Source organism: Desmodus rotundus, chromosome 1 (genome assembly GCF_022682495.2).
Source record: "Desmodus rotundus isolate HL8 chromosome 1, HLdesRot8A.1, whole genome shotgun sequence".
NCBI classification, from domain to species: Eukaryota; Metazoa; Chordata; class Mammalia; order Chiroptera; family Phyllostomidae; genus Desmodus; species Desmodus rotundus.
The window spans coordinates 148450344-148476783 of record NC_071387.1 but is presented as its reverse complement, the minus strand read 5'-3'; the positions used below and the strand labels follow the sequence as shown (position 1 = coordinate 148476783).

The 26440-nt window shown below is 37.8% G+C and overlaps 1 protein-coding gene across 1 annotated transcript; it reads left to right on the top strand.

The window, feature by feature from the left end:
* Nucleotides 1-49: 49 nt before the first annotated feature.
* Nucleotides 50-24701, top strand: ATG12 (autophagy related 12). Its single transcript, XM_024563310.4, has 4 exons — nucleotides 50-464; nucleotides 6585-6721; nucleotides 19251-19313; nucleotides 21144-24701. The coding sequence occupies exons 1-4, from the start codon at nucleotides 302-304 to the stop codon at nucleotides 21201-21203; spliced, it is 423 nt and encodes a 140-aa protein (XP_024419078.1). The 5' UTR covers nucleotides 50-301; the 3' UTR covers nucleotides 21204-24701.
* The last annotated feature ends 1739 nt before the right edge of the window (nucleotides 24702-26440 follow it).

The window sequence follows — 26440 nt, the reverse complement described above, 5'->3', positions numbered from 1 at the left end:
GAGGGAAGCGGAAACACGCCAGCCCACTGCCAGAGGGGCACCTGTGAACTGGTTGGTCCGCCGGGACGCAAGCCGCTGTCTCTTTCCCGAGGTGTGCTGCTGTGGGAGAACAGTAGTCACTGTGTTAAGGGTTAGGGATCTGCGACAGGTTCCACAGAGAGGACCAGCCGGCTCCTCCAACTGTTACTGTTGGGTTGGGTCCCCTTACTTAGGCGCTCGCTTATCGACTCTCCCCGGCGCAAAGCCCGCCCACGGCACGCTCTGAGCCCCCCGCTTCCGCTCTGGCCTCCCACGGAGCAAAATGGCTGAGGAGTCGGAGGCTGTGCTGCATCTCTCTCCCTCAGGCGCGGCTGACAGCGAAGGGCCTGCGGACGTCTCTCCAGGAACAGCCACTCCGGAGCCCCCTTCTTCCGCTGCAGTCTCCCCGGGAACAGAGGAACCTGCCGGCGACACCAAGAAAAAAAGTAATTTTGAAAGTAGTTTCTGGGCAGAGGCGGGAGGTTTAGATGGCTTCACGCTAGGGATGGCGGCCAGTGAAGAAGCAAAATTTAGAGAGCACGTCCCAGACGTGGTTTTTGACCAGTCAGGAGAGAGGAAACGTACTTTTCGGCTTCGAAGACCTTTGAATTGAGTTCCTCTTAAGAAAGCCGTTACTGGACGGTACCTTGGCAGTGTGGTGCCCGGTACTTACTTGGTTGCCACAGTACTTATGACACTGCACTCTTCCTTGCAGTTGGCCACACGTCGAACTGCGTGGGATCTCGGTAGCTCCAGGTATTTTACACGATACCTAACTATTAGGGTAATGATTTAAGATGATAGGATGGTGGATGGCAGGTGTGGATTAGAATCCCCGCCTTCCTACCAGTTAGTTTGCAGTTTTTTATACAAATTGCGTGTGAATTCACTTCTTGAACCAAAAAAACTGAAATTTTGCCCAGAATGAAGAAATGCTAAGAGAAAACTAATGGCATAAGGCATCGCCTTAAAAAAAAAAAAAAAAAAAAAAAAAAACCAACATTTTGGAACCTTTGTGAATCTTTTCATAGCTTGAACTAGCTGTCATCAACCCTGTATTGCTTGAGAATTAGTTTGCCGTTGTAAAATACAGAAATTCCTAAATTTACTTGCTCTGGAGTGCCCTGTGTGCAGTTGCTTATGGGAAAATCAGCAAATCAACACCTGTAATTCAGAGGTTGACCCTGGGCCTCAGGCAGGTTTTCTCAATCCAGAGTCTTAGTGTAGGTATTGTGTGTTTTCTGCTTAGTGATCTCTAGGCCTCTCCTCAGACTTCAGTTTCTTCTGCCATGAAGGATAATTTTCTCTCCCAGCACTGTCCCCCTTTAAAGTTACACTGCCTCTACATGTGGGGGAAATCTATTCCGTCATCTCCACATGATACTTTACTAGAGAAACAAACCCTTGATTATTTTTATAGATGAATTCTTTCTTCAGAGGAATTCCATGAATTACAGATTTTTGTCCCTCCCCCCTTTTTTTACATTTTACTGTAACCACTAACATACTTTCAAAGGGCTTGTTTTAATCTCTAACAGTCTTAGTCGAAGCTTACTACTTGCTTGATGCGGAAGATAGCCTTGTAAAGCAGTGGCTAAAAAATAATGACCTATAACTGGAATATGGCCTGAGGTTATATAGCATGTTTTCTTTGGTTTGCACAGTGTATGTATGTGTGTGTGTACACCATCATTTAAAAATTGGTTCTTTTTCTGACTTCTATGAGCTTTTCGTTTGCCTCTCTGATGTAAAACTTAGTTTCTAGCTATTGAGTTTCTACCCTGAAAGTGTCATCCTTTTTTGAGGATGCCTTTTGATGAAAGGAGCTTAGCTAATTCATTCATATGCTCCACATCTGGTTTAACCTAGGGAAGAACAAAGATTAAAACAAACCAAGGTTTTTGGTCTTGGCTTCACATTAGGATCACCTGGTAGAGCTTTTGAACATGCTGATGCCCAAGACCCTGCTTTAAAAAGATTCAGATTAATTCACATGGACACCTGTATTCTTGTAAATTAAATGTTACCCCAGTTGATTCCAATGCTTAGCTAGAGTTGAGAACTACAAGCAAATCACCTTTACAATAAAAAAAAAAGTTATAATTAAAATAAATGTGTCCTCCTTTAGGTCCTTGCCCTTAGGAATTTTTTTCATTCAGTAGTACAGTTCGTAATATTTTCTGCTTCACTTTCTTGAAATGCCCAATTGCAACTGAGTTGTTAAAAGCCTCAGGGGATTGAGGGAGTATGGAAGTGAGTTATTCAAAATTCCTTCATTTATCTTCCAATTTATTCCTCTTCTCTAAGTAACTGAAACTAGAATTTTTAAGCAGAAAAAGGAATACAAAATTTAGCAGGAAAAAATACTGTGTGCATTTTGTGTCCTAAGTGCCTTCATTATAAGGGTAAACTTGAATTTATCTCTGACTCCCTTAGGTCCCAATTTTTTTAATACCAACAAATGGGACAAAAGGGATGTACTAGAACAGAATTACCTTTAGCAGGCAGCAATACACTATTTTGCTTTGTGTTGCTTTTGATTGTAGATAGATTTCTTTTTCCTTTTTATTGAATTTATTGGGGTGACATTGTTTAATGAAATTATATAGATTTCAAGTGTACAATTCTATAATACATCATCTGTATATTGTATTATTTGTTCACCACCTCCTACCCTTTTTTTAAAGCACAGTAACTTCAGGAGACAGATTCATAGTTTGGGTTTGTATTTTGGATTATTGAAACCTTTAATTTCTCTAACTGAAACTTTTTGGCCCCTATTTGTATTTTCTTTCCAATAATTATTGTGTTCCTTTATTAAGAAGGTTTTTGTAGGAAACTTGGTGTTTGCAACAAGCACAAATGAAACAAAATGATTACCTATAATGTCATTACTGAGAAGTAGCATTTTGGTGTATATTCCACGTTTATATGAATTTGTGTTTGTGATGGTTTTAATGAAATTGAGGCTTTATTATACGTACTGTTTTATATTTAGTATATTTTGATAACTTTTTCATAGTGTTAAATATGCTTTTGTAATATGTGTTCTTTAATGGCACCTTATAATCTTAAGGTTCCGCAAGTATGAGTTGTGAGCTGATACTGTTCTAAACACTTCATGTATATTAATTCACTTAATCCTCAAAACAACCTTATGAGATAGATGCTATTATCTTAATTTTACAAGTAGAGAAACTCTGGAGAGAGATTAAAGAGCTTATCCAGATACATATTACAAGTGGCAGAGCCTGGATTTTGAACCCAGGGATTTTAGAGTGAGTGTTCTTTACTGAATTATATAAATTCTATCATAGACTATAATATCCTTTATTTCACTAATGCTGTCTAAGTATCCTTGTTGGCAAACCATGGCTGGGTAGCTCAGTTGATTAGAGCATCACCCCATACACCAAGGTTGCGAGTTCACTTCTCTGTCAGGGCACGTACAAGAATCAACCAGTGAATACATAACTAAGTGGAACAACAAATCGATGTTTCTCTCTCAGTCTCCCTCCCTCCCTCCTTCCCTCTAAAAAAGTATGTGTCTCTATCTTTATCTGTGTGTGTGTGTCTCTTCCCCCCCACGTGTGTATATATGTGTATACGCATATATACATATATACACACACGTGTATATATATGTATTGTTGGATATTTAGGTTTACCAGTTTTTTCCCCTATAAAAATAAATGTTTCAACAAAGATGAAGTCCTTCTAAGTGAATCTCTTTACATCTCATATTTTATTAGTCTAGATTCCTAGAATTATTATTAGTAGTATTGAGTCAATGTATATCTCTAGTGTATTATCATATCATTCTCCAGAAAGGATGTACCATTTTGTATTCCCAACAGTAGTGTCATATACAGTATTATTCTAATCTTTACTAATTTGATAGGTGAAAAGGGACATGACACTTTAAATATTTATCGATCATTTATATTTCTTTTTTTTTTTCCCCCAGAATCGTTAAAATAACTTTTAAAGATTATTTGCATGGGGAGACCTTTGTGGCATTGTAGAATCAAGGGGGGAAAAAACAAAAACACAACGGAAAAGAATCTTACCTAGTAGTTTTACATCTTAGACATACCTCCAGTACCATAAATGTTGGGTTGGCCAAAAGGTCCATTTAGTTTTTTCCCTAAAATAAAAGACACATTTTTCTTTTTTACCAATAACTTAATTGATTTGGATATTTTGAATATGTTGGTTATCTCCTGCTATTGTCTGTCTTCTAGTGGGTAGAGGCCAGGGGTGCCGCTAAACATCTTCCAATGCATGAGACAGCCCCACAGCCAAGAATTATGTGGCCAAAATATCAGTAGTACCAAGAACCTTCGCAAGTCACTTTTGACACATTCAATCAGTCACAGCACCTTCTCCATAACAGGACAAAAATTTTTGTGATTCAGTTGTGTTTTTATCTTTATTTTTTTCAGTGTGCTAAGTAGTATTTATTTTTTCAAGTGTATTGTATTGATTATGCTATTACAGTTGTCCCATTTCAGCTTCTCCATTTCCTATACTATCCTTAACTTCCCTGTCTCTTTTGTACCTACCATTTATGCTTCTTATTCCCTGTACTTTCTCCCACATTCTCACCCCTCTCTGCTGATAATCCTCCATGTGATCTCCATTTCTCTGATTCTGATCCTATTCTAGTTGTTTGCTTAGTTTTTGATTTTGTCTGTTTTTTAGGTTCAGTTGTGAGTTGTCATTTTACTGTTCATATTTTTGATCATGTTCTTTTTCTTAGGTAAGTCCCTTTAACATTTCATATAATAAGGGCTTAGTGATAGGAATTCCTTTAACTTAACTTTATCTGGGAAGCACTTTGTCTGCCCTTCCATTCTAAATGATAGCTTTGCTGGATGGAGTAATCTTGGATGTAGGTCCTTACCCTTCCTGACTTGGAATACTTCTTTCCAGCCCCTTCTTACCTGCAAGGTTTCTTTTGAGAAATCAACTGATAGTCTTATGGGCACTCTTTTGTATATAACTGTTTCCTTTTCCCTTCCTGCTTTTCAGATTCTCTCCTCTTTAATCTTGAGTAATGCAGTTATGATGTGCCTTGGTGTGTACTTCCTTGGGTCCAACTTCTTTGGGACTCTCTGAACTTCCTGGACTTCCTTGAAGTCTATTTCCTTTGCCCGATTGGGGCAGTTCTCCTTCATTATTTGTTCATATAAGTTTTCAATGTCTTGCTCTTCCTTTTCTCCTTCTGGCACCCCTATGATTCAGATGTTGGGACATTTAAAGTTGTCCCAGAGGTTCCTAAGCCTCTCCTAATTTTTTTTTGAATTCTTGTTTCTTCATTCTGTTCTGGTTGAATGTTTATTTCTTCATTCTACTGCAGATCATTGATTTGAGTCCCAATTTCCTTCCCTTCACTGTTATTTCCCTGTACATTTTTCTTTTTTTCACTTTGTGTAGCCTTCACTTTTTCTTCCACTTTGCTACCATACTCAACCATTTCTGTGGGCACCCTGTTTACCAATGTTTTGAACTCTGCATCTGATAGGTTGACTATCTCTTCATCACTTAGTTCTTCTTTTGAAGTTTTGATCTGTTCTTTCATTTGGGCTATATTTGTTTGTCTCAGCGCACTTGTTACGTTGTGGGGGACAGAACGTTAGTATTCACGGAGGCAGGGCAACCCTCTTCCAATGCTGTTGTCTGTGGAGGATGGGTCAAAGAGGGAACAGTGCCACTTGCTTGGTTCTTGGTGGCTTTCAGTCACTTCCCCCACTACCCACAAGCACATTGGGCCCTTCTGGTGCTTATTCCCAGTGGGTGGGTTTATGTACATTCTAGGACCCCCCTGGTCCTCCAGCAGACTCTCCTGTGAGGCTAGGAGTTTCTCCTGCTGCCTCAACCTCCACCGGTTTTTACAGCCAGAGGTTTTGATGCTTTCTTTTCCTGTGCTGGGACCCTGGGTTGTGCCACCTGTCTCACTCCCCAGATGTTCTTTCCTGTTTATCTGCATGCAAATGTGGGACCGCTAGCTGCCACCTTGCGCACCTGGTCCTCCAGACGCTACCTTAAGGAGGGGCTCTTTCTCTCCGCCCCTCCTACCAGTCTGGATGCATGTTTCCTCTTTAACTCCTTGGTTGTCAGACTTCTATACAGTTCCATATTTTGGCAGTTCTGATTATTTTTTATTTTTTAATTTGTTGTTGTCCTTCTTTTGGTTGTGCAAGGAGGCATAGTGTATCTACCTATGCCTCATCTTGGCTGGAAGTCCCTGTTTTTACCCTTCTTGAAGTAATAAAGCACAATACACCAAAAATGTTGTGTATCTTCTTCCATCTTTAATATTAAAATGGCCACACAAATAATCGCCAGTTTTGATAAGTTTTTCTTTTATGACAGCTGTCACAATACTATGTAACAAAGTTGTTTCAAATGAAGTTAAAGACCAACTAACGGTACTAGAGCCATTCCAGGAAAAAAAACAAACAAATCTTTTGGCCAACTCAACATATAAACAAGTGCAGATTAAAGGTTTAATTTCACTTTAGATATTTCAGTGCAATTGTCAATTTCTTTTCCTTTTACAGTTGACATCCTTCTAAAGGCTGTGGGAGACACCCCTATAATGAAAACAAAGAAGTGGGCTGTCGAGCGAACCCGAACCATCCAAGGACTCATTGACTTCATCAAAAAGTTCCTTAAACTTGTGGCTTCAGAACAGTTGGTATGAAACCAGTGGTGAATATTTTTCTACAGTAATTTATAATAGTTACTGGGCAACAATTAATAACTGTTGTATATAGAAATACATACGGGACCACATATGTTACTTCAGTATGTTATTTTCTTTTGTTGGTGGAATTTCTGTACTTTATTGAAGAATTCTCTGGGGAACCCTGAAATGAAATGAATTTAGGTTTACAGTGGGATTTTTTTTTAACCTACTGTATTGGTGGTTTTGTGTTTTGTTTTGTTTTCAAAAAGTCACTGAATGCCCATGCAGAAAGATCTATCATAGAACATTGATACAGAAATTTTTAGGTTTTAAAATTTGTTTTGATATCAATGTTGCTTTCTTCCCATTCATCTTGAGGTAAGCAATACATCTTTGCTATACGTTATGGAAGAACTGAGAGATATTTTTATTTCATATTATAGTAGATGTTAAGCACTTTATGGTAGCAGTTGTAAAGATTAATATTTTAAATGCCACTGGATTTTTTTCCTCACCTGAGGATGTGCCTTATTGATTTTTTTAGAGAGAGAGAGAAAGGGAGACAGTGAGAAACATCCATTGGTTGTCTCCCATACATGCTCTACCCGGGGATCAAACCCACAACCTTTTGGTGTGTGGGATAACTCTCCAACCAACTGAGCCACATGGCCAGGGCTGAATGCCACTGATTTTGAACTTGGTGTTCAACTACAGGAATTTAAATGTCTACATGTATTTGGAATGTTGTTGTATGTTAATATATCAGACACCTCTGTCTTGGCCAATATTAATATCGATCTAAGAGTTTACTGTACATGGCTCTCATAAAATGAACATTGGTGCAAGAACAAGCGCAAGATAGGTCAATCACTAGAAGTAATTTGAGGTAAAAACAGCATAAAGCCAGGGATTCCTCCAAAAGAACTTGTTTAGGAAAAGTATTGGGGATATTTGAGTTTACAAAAAGCTGACCATTTTACTCTGTGATCAATCAGAGTGAGAAAAGCATCTGTTTTATAAGATGCCATATAGAATTTAATTGAATGTTAGAGGTGGGCAAGAAGATTATTGTATCATCCACATGCATATTGTAGTTAAATCCTCAGAAACAGAGGGCCTTTCCTAGAGTCCAAGTCTAAATGGAAGTCAGCAAAATGAGGACATACACCTGAGAAAAATGAGCACAGCTGTATCTCTGCATGAAAAGTTGGGGAGGTAGGAAACCAGAGAAGCACCAAATAGTCAAGACACTGCTTTTAGCCCTGGCTGGTGTGGCTCAGTGGATTGAGCACCGGCTTGTGAACGAAAGGGTCACTGGTTTGATTCCCAGTCAGGGTACATGCCTGGGTTGTGGGCCAGGTGCCCGGTAGGGGACACACGAGAGCCACTACACATCGATGTTTCTTTCCCTCTCTTCCTCCTATCTCCTCTCTAAAAGTAAATAAATGGAATCTTTTTTTTAAAAAAAAAAGACACTGCTTTTAGAAATTTATAATTAGGAGAAAAGATGAAACTGTGCTATGTTGTATGTTAACGTTAGAGTCTCGACCTTTTGTATTGCCTATATCCAGTCATCTGAAAGAATGTGATAAATATTCACATGTGTTAGATTGAACCATATAAAATTGTCATTAGTTAATCATTTTAAACTATAAAAACAGCAATTTTATGTGGTTCCACTTTAAACCTCTATAGTGATTCTGATTATCCCTTTTTATTTAATCAATAGGAAACATAAAAGTAATGTTTTGGCACTTGTAGATTAAACTAGAACTTACATCTTCTAGCTTTCGTCTAGCTGTACCCTACATTATTTTAGAAAGTGGATGTTAAAGAAAAATAGTAACAATACTAGGGATTTAGGGAAGATAGTAGTGGTGTCAGAAGGCATAGTTGAGCCCTGGCCACTGTGGCTCAGTGGTTAGAGCATCATCAGGTAACCAAAAGGTTTTGGGTTTGATTTCCTCTCAGGGCACATACCTAGGTTGTGGGTTCATCTTGATCCAGTGGCAGGCACATGGGATCCCTGTTCCCTGTGCGGATCACCAGTCTGGGTGTGTATGGAGGCAACTGATAAATGCTTCTCTCTCATCGATGTGTGTGTCTCTCTCTTCTCCTCTCTCCCCCCTCTCCCTCCCCCCTCTCTCCCCCTCCCCCCCCAAAACAAGTGAAAGTGTCCTTGGGTGAGGATTTAAAAGTATAGTTGAATCTCCAAATTCCCACAAAAACGTCAACGAGATGGCAAAAGCAAATACCCATGTTCAGTATTTATAACAGAACTAGATGACAAGTATCCTCATGAACCTTTAAGTGCAAGTTTGTGGAGACAAATCACCAACAGCACCTGTGTGGTATCAGCATTGTGCTGAAAGGAGCAAGTAAGCAACAGGATTGGCATCTAACAACACTAAGAAAGGGAAAACCTGGAAATAGCTAACAGGTGATTACTGGAAAGTGCATTAAATTGAGAGGGTTTCATTCTCCCATAGTAGGTTATTACCATGGAATATCTTCACTGAGGTGAACTGAAGGGACTGGAGCAGTCTACTCCATGAGAGCTCTCAAAATAGACTCAGTAAAGCTCCTTCCCTTCTAGGACAAGACTCCACACTGAGGAGGAGCTTCTAGAAGTGAATCAAAATTGAGCAGAGTAGGAACATCAGAGAGGAAGGAAATAGAAGGACCAGATCAAAGTGGAGGGGAACAGAACCTGGAGTCTCAGAAAGCAGGCCTCCTTATTGTTGGACACTATACCAAAAAGGAAAAAAAAAAAAACAAAAGAGGGTGTTCTGTAGAGTTAGAAAAACCACCCAAACCTCATTCTTTAGTCTTTAAAAGTTGAAGACTAAATTCATAAGAAAAAGCAACAGAAAAGTGTCAAGGTCAAATCCCATACAATGTTACTGGGGGGAAAAGAAAAAAGAAAAATAGTAACGTCACTAAAGACAAAGCATGCCAGAAAAATGTGCCTACAAGACAAGTCAATTACTATAACTTATTATTTCAGTGCAAACTAAAAGACATTAAGAAAATTATCCAAGACATGAAAGAACATAAATCAGCTTTAGTAAAACTCAAATGAAGTTACAGCTCAGGAAAAGAATTATAAATACCCCCAAACTGGTTATTTCAGAAATGGACATTAAACTACAAGGAAAAAGAACAAATAAACCACAAATAATGCCTTAAAACAAAGAAGGCAAAAATTGTTTTTAATCAGAAAGAAATGAAAGGTAAAAAAGATTTGAGAAAAAGTGACAAATAATGAGTATTTACAAAGGAGAGAAGATATGGATAACAGGCATTCCTGAAGAAGAAAACTAAAGCAAAGGACAAAACAAATACTTAGAAGTATAATTCAAATTAAATTTCTTTTAAAGAAGTTTGAAACTACTGTACATATTAAAAAGTATACCAAGTACCTAAGAGTGTCAATCCAGAATAATGAGCATTAAGATTCATTCTGATAAAATTATTGTACTTGAAAATTTTTAAAGGGTTTTGGACATCTAAGGGAAAAAAGAGGAAATGACTTAGAAAACTAGGTTATCATTAAACTTTGACAGTGAAGATACCAGGAAAGAAAATGTGAAATAAGGATTTTATATACAACAAAACTGACTTGTTAATCAGGACACAATTGTTAGTAATGTGTAAGACTCAGGGAATACCATTCCCAAAAGCCCTCCCTGAAGAATCTACTAGGGAAAGAGCTTTATAACAATGAAAATAGTGTGAGAGACAACACTGAAAGACCGGTGATTTAAAAACAAAATCATTATTTTTTAAAATAATACTATCTTCCAAAGTTCTGACATTTAGTAAAAGATTGCATTTTGAAATGCTTACATTCATGGAATTTTAAACTAGCTAATTTTTTTTTTTAATTAAAGTCACTTCCAGTTTCTTTTTATTAAATATTTAATGTTCTATTATAGTTGACCCAGTTTTTCCCCTTTGGTTCTCTCCATCCAGCCCACCCGCTGCTCCCTCCACAGTCAGTCCCCACCTTGTTGTCCATATCTATGGGTCATTCATACATGTTCTGAAACTAGTCACTTCCTACTCTTTCCACCCTTATCCCACTCTCCCAACCCTCTGGCCCCTGTCTGTTCCTTGTTTCCATCTCTGGTTCTGCTTTGTTCATTAGATTCCTCTTAGAGGTGAGATCATATGGTATTTGTCCTTCACTGCCTTGCTTATTTCACTTAGCGAAATATTCTCCAGTTCCATCCATGCTGACGCAAAAAATAGGAGTTCCTTATTTTGTTCTGTTGTGTAGTATTCCATTATGTAAATGTACCACAGTTTTTTGATCTACTCATTCACTGATGTGCACTTAGGCTGTTTCCAGCACTTGGCTATTGTAAATAGCACAGCTATGAACACAGGGGTGCATAAGTTCTTTTGAATTGGTGTTTCGGGATTTTTAGGGTATAGTCCCAGCAATGGAATTACTGGGTCAATAGGCAGTTCCATTTATAGACTTTTTGAGGAAATTCCATACTGTTTTCCACAGTGGCTGCACCAGTCTGCATTCCCACCAACAGTGCACTAGGGTTCCCTTTTCTCCACATCCTCACCAGCACTTGTTTGTTGATTTGTTTATGATGGCCATTTTGACCGGTGTGAGGATGGATCTCATTGTGGTTTTAATTTACATCTGATGGCTAGTGATGTGAGCATCCTTTCATATGCCTATGGGGTCCTCTGTATATCTTCCTTAGAGAAGTGTCTATTTAGGCCCTTCACCAGTTTTTTTTAATTGGACTGTTTGTCTTCCTGGTGTTGAGTCATAGGAGTTCTTAATATATTTTGGAGATCAAACCTTTGTCCAAGGTGTCATTGCCAAATATGTTGTCCATTACGATCAGTTCCCTTTCCATTTTGTTGTTTTCTTTAGCCATGCAGAAGAAATTTGATGTAGTCCCATTTGTTTATTTTTCCCTTTATTTCCCTTGCCCTAGGAGACATATCAGCAAAAATACTGCTGTGTGAGATATCTAAAATTTCCTGCCTGTGTTCTCCTCCAGGACTTTCATGGTGTCACACCTTATGTTTAACTCTATCCATTTTAAGTTTATTCTGCGGTATGGTGTAAGTTGGTAATCTGGTTCCATTTTTTTGTATGTACATATCCCAACACCATTTATTGAAGAGGCTATTTTTTTACTCCATTCTATGGTCCTGCCCCCTTTGTCAAATATTAATTGACCATAGAGACATATGTTTATTTCTGGGCTCTCTGTTCCATTCCATTGTTCTGTGTGTCTGTTCTTATGCCAGTGTCAGACTGTTTTGATTATAGTGACCTTGTACTATAGTTTGATATCAGATACTGTGATTCCTCCTACTTTGTTCTAAATTCTCAAGATTGCTGAGGCTATTTATTCATGGTCTTTTTTTGGTTCCATATAAATTTTTCAAATATTTGTTCTAGATCTGTGAAGCATGTCATTGTCATAGGGATTGCGTTTAACCTACAGATTGCTTTGGGTATTATGCACATTTTAATGATGTTAATTCTTCCAATTCATGAACATGGTGTATACCTCCATTTATTTATATCTTCCTTCCTTTAATTTCTTTCTTCAGTGTTCTTGTAGTTATCCAAGTACAGGTCTTGGTTAAGTTTATTCCTATGTACTTTATTTTTAATGTTGCTATAAAATGGGATTTTTTTTTCTAGTTCCTAATTTCTTACAGTCCTTTGTATCTCTGTGGTATCGATTGTAACTTCTTTTCTTTCAACTGATTTTATTTATTTGAGTTCTCTTTTTTCTTCTTGATGAGTCTGGTTAAAGGCTTGTCAGTTTTATCTTTTCAAAGAACCAGCTCCTGGATTTATTGATCCTTTCTTTAAATTGTTCTTTTAGTCTCTATGTCATTTAATTCTGCTTTGATCTTGATTATTTCCTTCCTTCTACTCACTGTGGGCTTTGTTTATTGTTGTTCCTCTAGTTTTTGTACATGTAGGTTTAGGTTTTTTGAGACTTTTCTATCTTTTTTTAGGTGGGCCTGTATTGCTATGAACTTCCCTCTCAGGACTGCCTTTGCTATGTCCCATAGGTTTTGGGCTCTTCTGTGTTGTTCATTTTTATTTGTTTCCAGATACATACTGATTTCTTCCTTGATCTATTTGTTAACCCATTCATTATTTTAAAGCATGTTATTCAATCTCCATGAATTTGAATGTTTTTGCTTTCTTTTTCCTTGTGATTGGTTTCTAGTTTCAAGCCATTGTGATCCAAGAAGATGCTTGATATGATTTCAGTTTCCTTGAATTTGTTGAGGCTTGTTTTGTGTCCTACCATGTGGTCTCTTTTGAAAGTGTTCCATGTGCACTTGTAAATAATGTATATTTTTGCTCCTTTGGGATGAAAGGTTCTGTATATATCAAGTAAGTCTATTTGATCTAGTGTATTATTTAATGTCACAATATTCTTGTTGATTCTTTTCTAGTAAGATGTCAACTATTGGCAGTGGGGTGTTAAGATCCCCTACAATGAGTATGTTGCTGTCTATATCTTTCTAGAAGTCCTCCAAGATTTTCCTTATATGTTTGGGTGATTCTGCCTTGGGTACCCATATGTTTACAATGGTTATTTCTTCTTGATGGATTATTCCTTTAAGTTTTATAGTGTCCTTCTTTGTCTCTTTTTACAGCCTTTGTTTGGAAATCTATTTTGTTTGATAGGAGTATTGCTACCCCAGCTTTTTTTCATGTCCATTTGCTTGGAATATTGTTTCCACCACTTCACTTTCATTCCGTGTAGGTCTTTTGTTCTGGAGTGGGTCTCTTGTAGGCAGCATATGTGCGGGTCACATTTTCTTATCCATTCAGCTGCTGTATGTCTTTTGATTGGAGCATTTAATTCATTCACATTTAAGGTTATTATTGGTAAGTACTTACTCATTGCTATTTTCCCTTTGTACCTGTGTCTGTCTGTCTCTCTCTTTCATTTATCTTCTTAAAATAGTCCCTTTAGCATATCTTGCAGAGTTGGTTAGGTGGAGGTGTAGTCTTTGAGGCTTCTTTTGTCTGGGAAACTCCTTATTTGGCCTTCCATTTTAATTGAGAGCCTCACTTGTTAGAGTAGTCTTGGTTGCAGGCCTTTGCTTTTCATTACTTGGAATATTTCTTGTCATTCCCTTCTGACTTGGAGCATTTCCATTGAGAAGTCAGCTGGTAGCCTTATCTGGGGCTGCATTGTATGTTACTTTCTGTTTCTCCCTTGCTGCCTTTAAGAATCTCTCTTTGTCTTTGAATTTGCCATTTTAATTATGATGTGTCTTGCAGTGGGTCTCTTTGGGTTCCTCTTGATTGGGACCCTTTGTGCTTCCTGGACTTCTGTGACTTTTTCTTTCATCAAATTTGGGAAGTTTCCATCATTACTTTTTCAAACAGATTTTCTATCCCTTGCTCTTCTTCTCCTTCTGATATCCCTACTATACAGATATTATGTTTCATGTTGTCCTACAGCTCCCTTAAACTCTCTTCATTCTTTTTGAGTCTTTTTCATTTTGTTACTCTCTGGAATTTTTCCTACCTTGTCCTCCAAATTGCTGATTTGATCCTCTGCTTCATCTAGCCTGCTTTTAATTCCTTCTAGTGTATTCTTCATTTCAGCTATGTATTCCTCATTTCCTGCAGCTCTTAATGATAGAGTCTCTTTACTTTTTCATGCTGATGTAGTTCTAGTAAGTTCCTTGTAGCTTCCATAGAGTACCTTGTAGTACTCACTGAGCTCTTTGAGGACCCTTTTAACCATTTTTTTTAACTCAGTGTCTGACAGATTGCTCGCATCAATTTCATTTAGCACTTTTTCTGGGGATTCCTCCTTTCCTTTTGATTGGGTGTATTTCTTAGTCTCCCCATTTTAATCTTCTCTTCTTGTTTCTTTCTGTGTATTAGATTGATCTGCTTTGACTCCCTGTTTTCATGGTGTGACCTTCTGTGGTAGAAGACCTGTGGGACTCAGTGGTGCAGTCCCCTTAATCTTCTGAGCTAGGTGCTGTTGGGATGCCCTTTATGCCATTTATGTGTTTTCTCTTGTTGTAATTTGGTTTTGGTTGTTGTTGCATTATTCTTTGGTGAGGTTTTCCCTCTGCGTCCTGTCTGAGAGTCACACTGCCCACCACGTCTTGTATGATGTTGTACAGGTGCTGCCAGAACAAAACAAAACAACTCAGGAAACAAAACCCACTCTTGCAGTAATAACCTCCACCACATCCACACTATCAACAGCAAATGAGCAAATAATAGTAATGGGTAAGGAGATTGACTATTATAAGAAAGGAAAACGAATATGAGGTGACTAACTGAAAGGAAAATAATTTTGAGAGGGTAGAGGAAGGAGAAATAATAAGAGTAGGGAATAGAAACAAGGTAAAGAAAGAAAATAGAATTTACATCGTAATTAAAAGGGGAGAAGTAAGGCAATATGGAGCAAGAAAAGGGAAGAGAATAGTATGAGGTTCAAGAAAAAATATTTTTTAAACAGTAGTGAAAAAATCAGCAACCATAATGGAGAAAAAGATCCACCACAGCAATATCAACAACAAATGAGCAAAGATTAATACCAGTGGAATGGGAATGAGAAGGAAGGGAGGGGAGGAAAGAAAGAAAAAAAGAAAAGCTTACGAGATATCTAGAGGAAAGAAAAATGATTTGAGAGAATAGAGAGAGAAGAAATACTAAGAGTGAGGAATGAAAATCAGGCTAAGACAGGGGAAAAAGTAAAATTCAAAACGAATAAAAAAGAGCGGGGGAAAGCAAAATGGAGTAGGACAGGGAAATGGTAAAATTCAAGATTTGAAATATGAAAGTAGTGAAGATCTAAGAATAAAATTGAAGAAATGCAACAATAACGACCGTATCAACAGCCAACTAGTAAAGATTCATAAAGATGGAGCAAGAATAAGGGTATTTTAAGAATGGGAAAAAGAATGTGAGATGACTAATGAAAATAAAAATGGTTTCGAGAGGATGGAGGGGGGAAAAATAGTAATGGTGCAGAATAGAAACAAGTTGCAGCTAGAGAAAAAATAAAATTTAAAACAAAAATAAGAGGAAGGAAGAAGGTAAAATGGAATAAGAGAAGGGAGGAGCAAAATATAAGATTTGAAGTAAAGTAAAATAAAACTAGTGAAATAATAGGCACAAATTTGAAGGAAAAGAAATGAGTCTTAAAAAGCTATGCAGGAGAGAAAATAACGCAAATAATGAAAAAGACCACGGTGGAATTCATCTCTGTAGAATCCAGTGTTTAGCACTGTCTTCTCTTTCTGGATCCGCCCCTGGTAATGTCAGATGGTGTCCTAGTCTGGCCCTAGGCAGCCTGTTCAAGACTACAAATAATCCACAGTCTGTGGCTGTCACCTTCAGATTTGGCTGGTCCCCACTATTCTGCCCTGCCTGCTTCCCATCAGCCCAGGGCCCAGGAGTGGTTCATTTAATGACCAGAGAGGACTGCCAGTACCTTCTCCACCTGTCTTCAGAGGGGGCCTCTGGTGCCATAGGGAGGATGGGAACCCTGGGTCACCCCCAGGGGGTGCTCTTCAGTTTTCAGGGAAGATGGTGGGAGTGTTTCCCTGTCCCTTCGTCACAAGACTTGCTCTGTCCCAGATTCTTTCCAATAATGTATGGTTTCTGGTGAATTATCTGTCTGTTTTCTGTAAGGAGCCAATCTGTGTATAAGGGGTAGCTCTTTCTGCTGGGCACAGACAACAGCTCTGTCTTTGCACAGAGGCTGGGGGGGTTTGGGGTTGGGCATGCCTGCTTGTGAGGTGACCTGCCTGGTTGCAGTGAATCTCAGGTATTCCTGGCTCCTGGCAGGTGCACGTGAGCACAGGGTCCCTGCTGAGTCTTAAGTCTCGCCTCAGCTCTTCTTTTAAAGAGGAGTTCCTGTGTGGCCCCCTCACTGCAGCACCAAACCCTGGGGAGCCTGTTCTCCTCATGCTCCCCTCCACAAAAAGCACAGTCTCTCTTGGTCAGGGCTGGCCACAGCCTGTCAGAGCCTCAGGCAGTTTTAGATGAAGTTTCTCAGTGGATCTCTCCTGAATGGCGCTGGGAAGGGTCCCACAGTGATACTGTAACATGGGATGGTGGCAGGGTGCTCTTGCTGCTCCCTCCAGTGATTGGCAGCCTCAGGCAGGCCTGCTCCTGCCTTGCTGTTTCTGCAGCCAGCACTGCCCTGGCTCTCTCTCCTCCCCCAGAGCTTGCAGCTCCTGAGCCAAACTGCAGCCTCCTCAGTGAGATTCTATCCCATTTGCAGTTCCTATGGCGCCTAGGGTCAAGGAGGTGACAGCCCCTTCCCCAGTAAGTACCACAGTCCCCAGATCCTGGCTCCTGGTGGCTCCTGGTAGAGGTGGACTTCCAGTGTCTCACTCCTGTTACAAATCACATCGAGTTCTGTAGTTCTACTTTCCCCATAACATTAAAACCACCCTACTTTTGCCTACAAAGTCCTAAGTATTCTTTTCACCTAGTTTAAATCTTATCATCTCAAGGAGGCGTTCCCCGATGCTTTAACTAATGCCACATCACTATGTACTACACACCTTGTCAGATGCACTTTTCTCATCTACATTCTTATCTGCATGTACCTGTCTATCCAGTAGATTGAAAACTCATTAATGGAATATATAATCTTCATAGTTCACGCCTTGGTCAATTCCTACGACATAATAGACACTCATTGAACACTTACTGAAATAAAAACTGCCATTGGGAGCCTTTCTCATCTAAAATGTGTACCAGAAGAGAAGCGTACCTGACAGTTCACTCATAGTTGAACTGCCAGGAACTAAAGGCAAATTCTTATATCTGTATTACAGAAATTCACCTTTAAATGCACACTGATCTCTGTTAAGTTTCTGAAGTTTTTGTTAGCACATTATTCAGCCTTAACCATGAATTGATATTTACGCATTAACTGTTTTAAAATAATTTAATAATTAAAACTGTCTATGGAGCACATGTACCAGCAACTGATACTGTCTCATTTTATCTTCCCCAGCAGCCCCAATAGGTACTATTATTTTCCATATTTATAAATAAGAAAACAGCCTGAGAAAAGTTTATTTAGAGCCACAATTCATACCTGGATCTGCCTCAGTAGAACCTCTGTTCTTAATTACCACACTGTATCATCTAAGGGAGAAATGTAAATAATATTTTTCTTGGTGACCCAAATAGTGTCTGTCCACCATCTACTTACACTGTTGGGTTTTAAAGAATATGGTAAGCCCAGGAAATTTTAGTCTTAGAATTTGACTATAGACAAAGGAAAATTGAATGTGTTACCTGCAAGTAATGTTTTGTTTTCTAAAAAGAAAATTATCAAAGCTACTTTGACACTGTGACCTTTGGTTTCAGTATCTTCAGGAACTTTTTAAGGACAGGTTTCCCCCACTATCTGAAACCAGAGCATTCCTATAAAACCTTTCCTAAGCCAAAATGGCATGAAGCAAATAAGCAGTTACCACTAATTTATATGGAAAAGTTTTGAGCATACCCAGACTCCCCAAAATAACCTTACCAAATCATATTAAATACAGTTGATTATATCCAATTTTATGCTAAGCATAACACCTTACAAGCTTCCTTAAGCTTTCTCGTATCTTAGGAGACAGCTTGTTAATGAATGCTCAGATGCTCATAGACACAATCCAAAGCTTCGGTGGCTTATGCTGAGATGGTGAGTGTAGTTCCCCATGAAAGAGCTGGGCAGGGCCAATCTCACCTTCTGTAATAGCTCACTGCAAAACATGCTGAATGCTGTTTTTGCTTTCTTAGTAAAAGTGAAAATCCTCTTCAGATTTCTCCAGTTAGTGAAAACTGGTACTAATGTAGGTCTTTCATAATATGAACATTCAAAAAGCAGAGGATACCTTTACTATAGAATGTTCTAGTAAAAACAAGACTAAACTGAAACATCGAACAATGAATCCTTTAAAGAACAAGATTATAAGAACATTAGGTTTCAGTTATATTACAGTCCTTTTTAGCCTCAAATGAATTTACAGCAGTATACCCAGCTTGGAGTTCAATACCTTTAAGAGTTTTCAATGGTGGTAAAAGTAAAAAAAATCCAACTGTGTATGTCATTTACCCAAGAAAAATGCACAGGCTATCTCAGATATTAGATCTGTTTTTAAGCTGTGTCTGTAAAATTTTGTTAGGAAAAATCCTGTCCTTAATTAATGACTGATTGGGAAACTTAATACTTTTAATAATTTATTGAATAAACCTTCAAACTATTTGTTAAAACAACATTTAAAAGTTTTTAGTTATAATAAGAGGGAACCACTGTTCTAGGAGAAAAAATTCTATTGTTTTTATTCCTCCAGGAAGGATGTGATCTTCATAAAGATTTCATTAGATGACTAATGTATGAGAATTAGAAAAAGGAATTTAGGGAAGCTTTCTTCAATTATGAAGACAAAGAATTTGAAATCACTGTCTGAAACCCAGAAAAGTACAAATTAATCAGGATACCATTAAAAATGAATCACCGTATTTTTTTTCTTGCAGTTTATTTATGTGAATCAGTCCTTCGCCCCTTCCCCTGACCAGGAAGTTGGAACCCTCTATGAGGTAAAACATAACTACTTTATTTTCTTAATGCGAGATGCACATCTGTGAATTAGTATGATTATTAATCACATCATTATTTTAAGAGATGCTATTCTTAATTGCCTCTGGGGGAAAAAAGATTACTTTCTTGTTTTCTGTTACACTTTAAGCATAGCTTGATCTCAGTAAATTATACAGTGATTAAAGAATTAAGGAGTGAATAATAAAAACAGAGGATGACTTTGAAGTATGCCCAGAAAGTAAGGTCTTCTTTTTTACCTAATTTGTTTCTTCTTCATTGTTTATATAATCAGTAATCCAGATTTGCCACTAAGAAGTTTAAAAGGAGACTGCATAAGAATGACTTCATTTCACATTCTTAAAGTTTCATGGAAATAATTGTTATAGTACATATACACATTAACACCACTAGTTCAAAACAGTATATATATTACAGTTAGAGGTGTAAAAAAGGGACAAGATTAAATATGTAAGCCTATCATCTATGCCTATGATGTTTAAAGGAAAGGTTTTATTAAACATTGTGATTCATCCCCTAAAGCAAGGGACATAAAGGAAAGAATAAACAAATTGGACCTCATCAAAATAAAAAGCTTCTGCATGGCTAAAGAAAACAGCATTAAAATACAAAGAGAACCAACAGTATGGGGAAAACATATTTGCCAATGATACCTCAGACAAGGGCCTGATCTCCAAAATATATAAAGAACTCACACGATTCTACTCCAGGAAGACAGACAACCCAATTAAAAAATGGGCAAAGGACTTGAACAGACACTTCTCCAAGGAAGACATACAGAGGGCCCAGAGACATATGAAAAGATGCTCAGCATCACTAGCCATCAGAGAGATGCAAATTAAAACCACAATGAGGTACCATCTCACACCGGTTAGAGTGGCCACCATAACCGGTGTGAGATGGTACCTCATTGTGGTTTTAATTTGCATCTCTCTGATCAACAAACAAATGCTGGAGAGAATGTGGAGAAAAGGGAACCCTAGTGCACTGTTGGTAGTAATGCAGACTGGTGAGGCCACTGGAAAACAGTATGGAATTTTCTCAGAAAACTAAAAATGAAACTGCCCTTTGACCCAGCAATTCCGCTGCTGGGATTATACCCTAAGAACCCTGAAACACCAATCCAAAAGAACCTATGCACCCCAATGTTCATAGCAGCACAATTTACAATAGCCAAGTACTGGAAGCAACCTAAGTGCCCATCAGCAAATGAGTGGATCCAAAAACTATGGTATATTTACACAATGGAATTCTATGCAGCAGAGAGAAAGAAGGAGCCTATACCCTTTGCAACAGCATGGATGGAACTGGAGAGCATTATGCTAAGTGAAATAAGCCAGGCAGTGAGGGACAAATACCATATGATCTCACCTTTAACTGGAACATATTCAACAGAAGAAAAAAGCAAACAAAATATAACCAGAGACATTGAAGTTAAGAACAATCTAACAATAGCCAGAAGGGAGTGGGGAGGGGACAGTGAGGAGAGGGGATTATAGGAACTACTATAAAGGACACATGGACAAAATCAAGGGGGAGGGTGGAGGTGGGGAAGGGAGGTGGGTTCAGCTGGGGTGGGGTGGAGGGGTGGGGAGAAAAGGCATACAACTAATTGAATAACAATAAAAATTTAAAAAAAAACAAAAATTGTGATTATTAATATGTGTGGTAGCAGCTTGCATCTCTTGAGAGAAATAGCTTTATAGATAACATGTACATTGTATGAGGATATTTATGATACAACATTTCTTAATTTTTGTCATTCTTAGATGAAACTAAGTTTAACTTACTGCCTTTTTTTCTTTTTGTAGTGTTTTGGCAGTGATGGTAAACTGGTCCTACATTACTGCAAATCTCAGGCATGGGGATAAACTACAGAAAAGATCTTGATAACTAAAATGAATCTTCACAAAGGAAACAGCTCTGAAAAGTTTTAACACTTTTGGCAAGAGACTTGTGAATATGATCTACTCAGCATGTTATCTGCTGTGACCCATGTTTATGCATGTTAAAAATCCATAGAGTAGATAGACTCACAAGAATGTAATTTGCATTACAGAAATCATGATAAAAGATTGACATTAGAGTATACCCAGTACTACAACTATTGCTCCATATATGCCTCCAAAATAATTGATAAGGAGACTAAGATTGTAAAAGCCTCTTTGTCACCAGTTCTTAAAATTGTTTACTTGTAGAATTAACACTATGCTGATTGTTTTTCCACTGTAAAAGTCAGTTTTGTTTTACTAAAGGATTCTTTTTGTGCTTACTCTGGGAAGTTCACTTTGTTCAATGTGTGGGATATGCCTGATCTCATTTATATTTATACCTATACAGTATTATGAAACAAAATCTCCTTGTCCTGCTGGTTTTATACCTTACATAGTCCAGTAGAGGGCAGCCCAGCTGGCAGAAAGAAGCAGTTTCTGGTTTTACATCTTTGCCAGATGATAATGGAGGGGAAAAAACTGTCCTGCTCATTTCTAGCAAACATCTAGCCAAGACAACATGTATATTGACACACTGGAACACTGTTTTAGAGAATATGCATCATTTGGATTTAATTATTTTGTTGGAAAACAAAAGAATTTTACAAATTTTGGACAAATTTCAGTCCAATCATTTGATGATTCTTGAATCCTGATGGTTATAGCTATGGTGATATTCTGTCTCTTATTTTTAGTGTCAAAAGTGCTCAAGTAAAGGTGGCAACGTTATTGAATTTTTATAATGAATTTTTTCAACTTGAAAATGCTCAGAGAATAACTGGAAAAAGCCTAGTTTTTATGTGTATTTCATGTCCTAACTAAAAGTACCTTTTTTCTAATGCTATTAGATTGGTAATTGCTTGAAGTAAGATTTAACACTTTATTCTGTACTATATTTGTAATGCAGTATTTAAAAACTATCATTTCACTGATGTATGGAATCTGAAAAACTAAAAAAATGAACAAAAAAACAGACTCATAGATACAGAATAACTGATAATTGCCAGAGGGTGGGGTGGTAGGGGTATGGGCAAAAAATGGTGAAGGGGATTAAGAGGTACAAACTTAAGAGATAAGTCACAGGGATGTAAGATACAGCAGAGGGAATGCGGTCAGCAATGTCACAATAACTTTGTATGGTGACACAGGGATAGTGGACTTCTGTGATGATCACTTCTGTAGGGTGTATAAGTGCGAAAACTCACTGTGTTATACACCTGAAACTAATATAATATCATATGTCAACTATAGTTAAAAAGAGCTTTACATTCCAGAATGAAAATTAGACATAAAGCCAAAAAAAATGTATTTCAATAAATCGAATGGAATATCCAAACAGGTCTAAAGTGTGTGCAAGAATTCTAAGTGTTTATTTTCAAAGGTAATGGGCATGGTATGGTTTTGTCAAAGGACTTTGAACTATGCTTATGTACCTTAAATCCTAGAATGTACTTTATGGTTAATGATCTGCCATACATTAGCATTAAAGGATACTAAGGAACAATTGAGTTTACGGTGATTGAATCACTGTTCAGTTCTCATTTTCTGTCCTCGAATGAATTCTTCAGTCCCCTTATACCAATGTTCCTGTGTAATAACTTAATACAACTAGTAGTTAACAGTGGAATAATACAGGTTAAATTGTGCAAATTTATCTTGTAAAACTGGGACAGAAATTTGTATGTATGTTGAAAACTGGAAGGTGTATTTTCAAGTCACACACGTTGGATGTGGAAAAGAACTGCTCCCTAGCTTCATCCACTTACAGTTTATTGAAGGGTGTAAATATATTTATATGCAGATATAATTAACATGCATATTTATATGCATATACAGCAAAAATTATTTAATGTATATTTATTACTAAGATTTCAGGTGTGGAATATTTACTACCTCAATAAGCAAAAGTACTTCATTTTGAATTTGTGACATCAATTGTTCATTTTTGATGTAAAGATCTTAGTAATTGATTAAATCTAAGGTTAGCTAAGTGTGTATATACCTTGCTTGGTTTTTTTTCCCCTAATAACCTTGAAGAACATAGTATAGGGTTTTAAACTGTTATAAACTATATTTACACTATTACCTCTTAATTCTTACCCAAAGAGTTAATCACTTTATGCTAACTTTGCAACATCTACTTGTAAGCCTGGATCATGTTATTTGGTGACTAGACCCTTACACACAATTCACAAATATTTTTGTAGTTGTCTGGTTTAAACTGTTAACTATAACTGAACTTGGAGTGGGTGAGAACTGAACCCTCAGGTCATATTTTGTTTTCCATGTTTATGAAAAAATTGATGTCAGTTATGTCATGCTTTATATTACTGTGCAAAGATGACCTACAACATACAGAGTGTATATAATTATTAGAATATTGTACTTCCATCTTTGAAGGTATCTACACCAAAGACTTCATTATGAGTTTCTCATACTTAGGATATACGGTAAGCTAAATAAGATTGGATACTTCCTAGAATCTAACTTTCTAGACTTTCTAATGCTGAAGGCACTTAAATATCATCTATTCTAATCACATTAGAAAACTGAAAGAAGTGCAGAGTGTGCCTTTCATTATGTAGCACTAGTCCATTAGTCAACCAGTTGTGGGTGACCCAAAATAGGAAAGTGAAGTGTTCAAGGGGTATGAAAATCGCCTTTCATGCATCTTCTGCCTCATTTTCCAAGGACTATAATATACTGGGTATATTCTGGCACCAGGGAAGTCAGCTACAGACCACAGAATGGAAGGAAAAGTATTCAGAAAGCAGTGCAGCAGGTTAATCTTTCAAGTACTGTTTCCCTTCATTATTCAACACACATGATTCCCCAAATCTGCCCTTTTTTCTGTTTCTTACATCTGCTCATATGTTTCCATTATGGAAGTGCACTTACCTTCACCCCTTCAAATCCTGCCTCTACCTAATTCAGATTTTAACTTCCCTAAAGCTTGTCTGAATCCGTCAAGGGGGAGATACTCTCTGCCTCATAAACACAGTTACAGTGAACCACCACTATTACAGCACTGCTTCATACTGCATCATAAGCATTGTGTCCAATACCCTTTCATCACTGTATACACTTACGTCCCTAAAAATAGGAATCTTTTGGTTTTTCATTTGGTACCCATACATATAATACTTAGTACTTTTCCTTATGCATAATCAATAATTCATTATATATTGAGTGAATGAAATTAAGTGTGGCTTTCAAAGTATGGTTTAACTTGGGAAAGCAACACTAAAGGCAATTTGTATACAAGAGTCCCCACTTACCCGTGACCTCTAGTGGATTCCTAAAACCCTGGATGGTACTGAACCATATAGATGCTGTGTTTTTTAACAGTCTGCTGCAATAAAAGTGGTGTGGATGGTGTCTCTCTGCTCATCCTCTTGATGTGAGGTGATACAGTGCCTGCATTATGAGATGGCTTCCCATATCAACAAAAGCTGAAGACCTTGCAAGGTGATCGCAGTCCCCATTTTTGCATATCGGTGTTCATCTGTGTTACTGTTCAAAAACTAAGTTTGCTCCCATCTTAGGGCTTTTGCATTTACTGTTTCCTCCACTTTGAAGCTTCCCCCAGAAAACCCTATGTCTCACTAACATCCTTCAGTCCCTGCCCAAATTTCACATCAAGAATGTTCCCCTGAACTCTCTCTAAAATAACACCACCCTCAACCTTCTTTCCCCCTGCTTTAGTTTTCCTCCATTGTAAGTTGTGCACAGTATTTGTGTGCCCAATTCACCATGTATACTGTCCACTCTTCCCCTCCTTTAGAACATAAGCCCTCTGAGGGCAGAGTCGGTGTTGTGAGCAGTGCCTGGCATGTAGTACGTGATTTCTTAAATGTGTCTAATGGATCGTTAGATGTCTATTTCCAGACCTCTGATAATTCTGGTTCCCTTCTCTAGTTATCCACCCCATGTCAATGACTGTTCAAATGTGTAAATCATTGCCCTGGGCAGTGCAGAGTGCAGTAGAATACTACCTCTCTGGATCTAGGTGTTCCACTTAGGTTACTAGAGCCTCTCCTTGAAATACACATCATAAAAGGTTGGCTTCTGGCGTGCTTCCTAACCAAAGCCCTTTCTGAACAATGGTGATTGAGCTGTCATTTGTACTTCCAAAGAACACTGTTAGCACAAGTAAAGTTGTGTTATATGTACATAAAGGGTGGGCAAAAGTAGGTTAAATTACCAGCCATGATTGCCTAAAAGATAAATCATAACTAATGATACAAAACAATACTAATAATGCAAGAATAAACTTTTGTAATCACAACTGTAAACTTACTTTTGCCCACTCCTGTGTATACATTCAAGTGAAGTCTGGAAAATGTCTTCCAGAAGTCTAGCCCTTTTATAACCTTCAATCTAAATTATTCCCTGAGTCCATTCATGAGAAAGAAGGAATCTATACTTGCATTTTTTCTGTCCCTCACATTTTTCGTATTTTTTTTTGTCTTGTAACACAACATAGAAATGTGTTTCTGTATAGGTATTACCAGGAGGCTCCTTCAAGCACATTCCTAGAAATGAAAGATTTAAATAGTCTAACTAGAACCCTTTAAATTACTGCATTGGGAGAAAACACACGCACGCAGAGTACTTATATTCACTATGCATTGAAACATCGGGTCTTTGCACTAAATATTTTTTTATGTTTGATTTTAAAATTAAAGAGGCGTACCTGGCCTTCTACCGTTTTCTAGTCTTGCTCCACAGTCAAGTCTCCTTTGTCAAATGTACTTTTCAGTACAGCACACAACACAATATTCAGATAATGTATTATAGAATTGTATGTCTGAAACCTATATAACTATTAACTAAAATCACCCCAATAAATTCAATTAAAAAGTTTTTTAAAATTTAAAGGAAAGCAGTTATTTCACCTAGCCTGAAGCATATTATCTATAGTTTCGATCCACAAAAACATCTCCATCTTGGGAGTAGAATACATCCTTAGCCTTCGCAAGCTCTACGCGATTTCTCGGTTCTCTGAAAAGAAGGATCCCCTTCCTTCCTCAACACTGACCCCCAGCAGTCTTCTCCAGAACCCCAGTGGTTTGCGTCCTTGGTTGGGAACCCCTGTGTCCTAAAGAAGCTTCAGG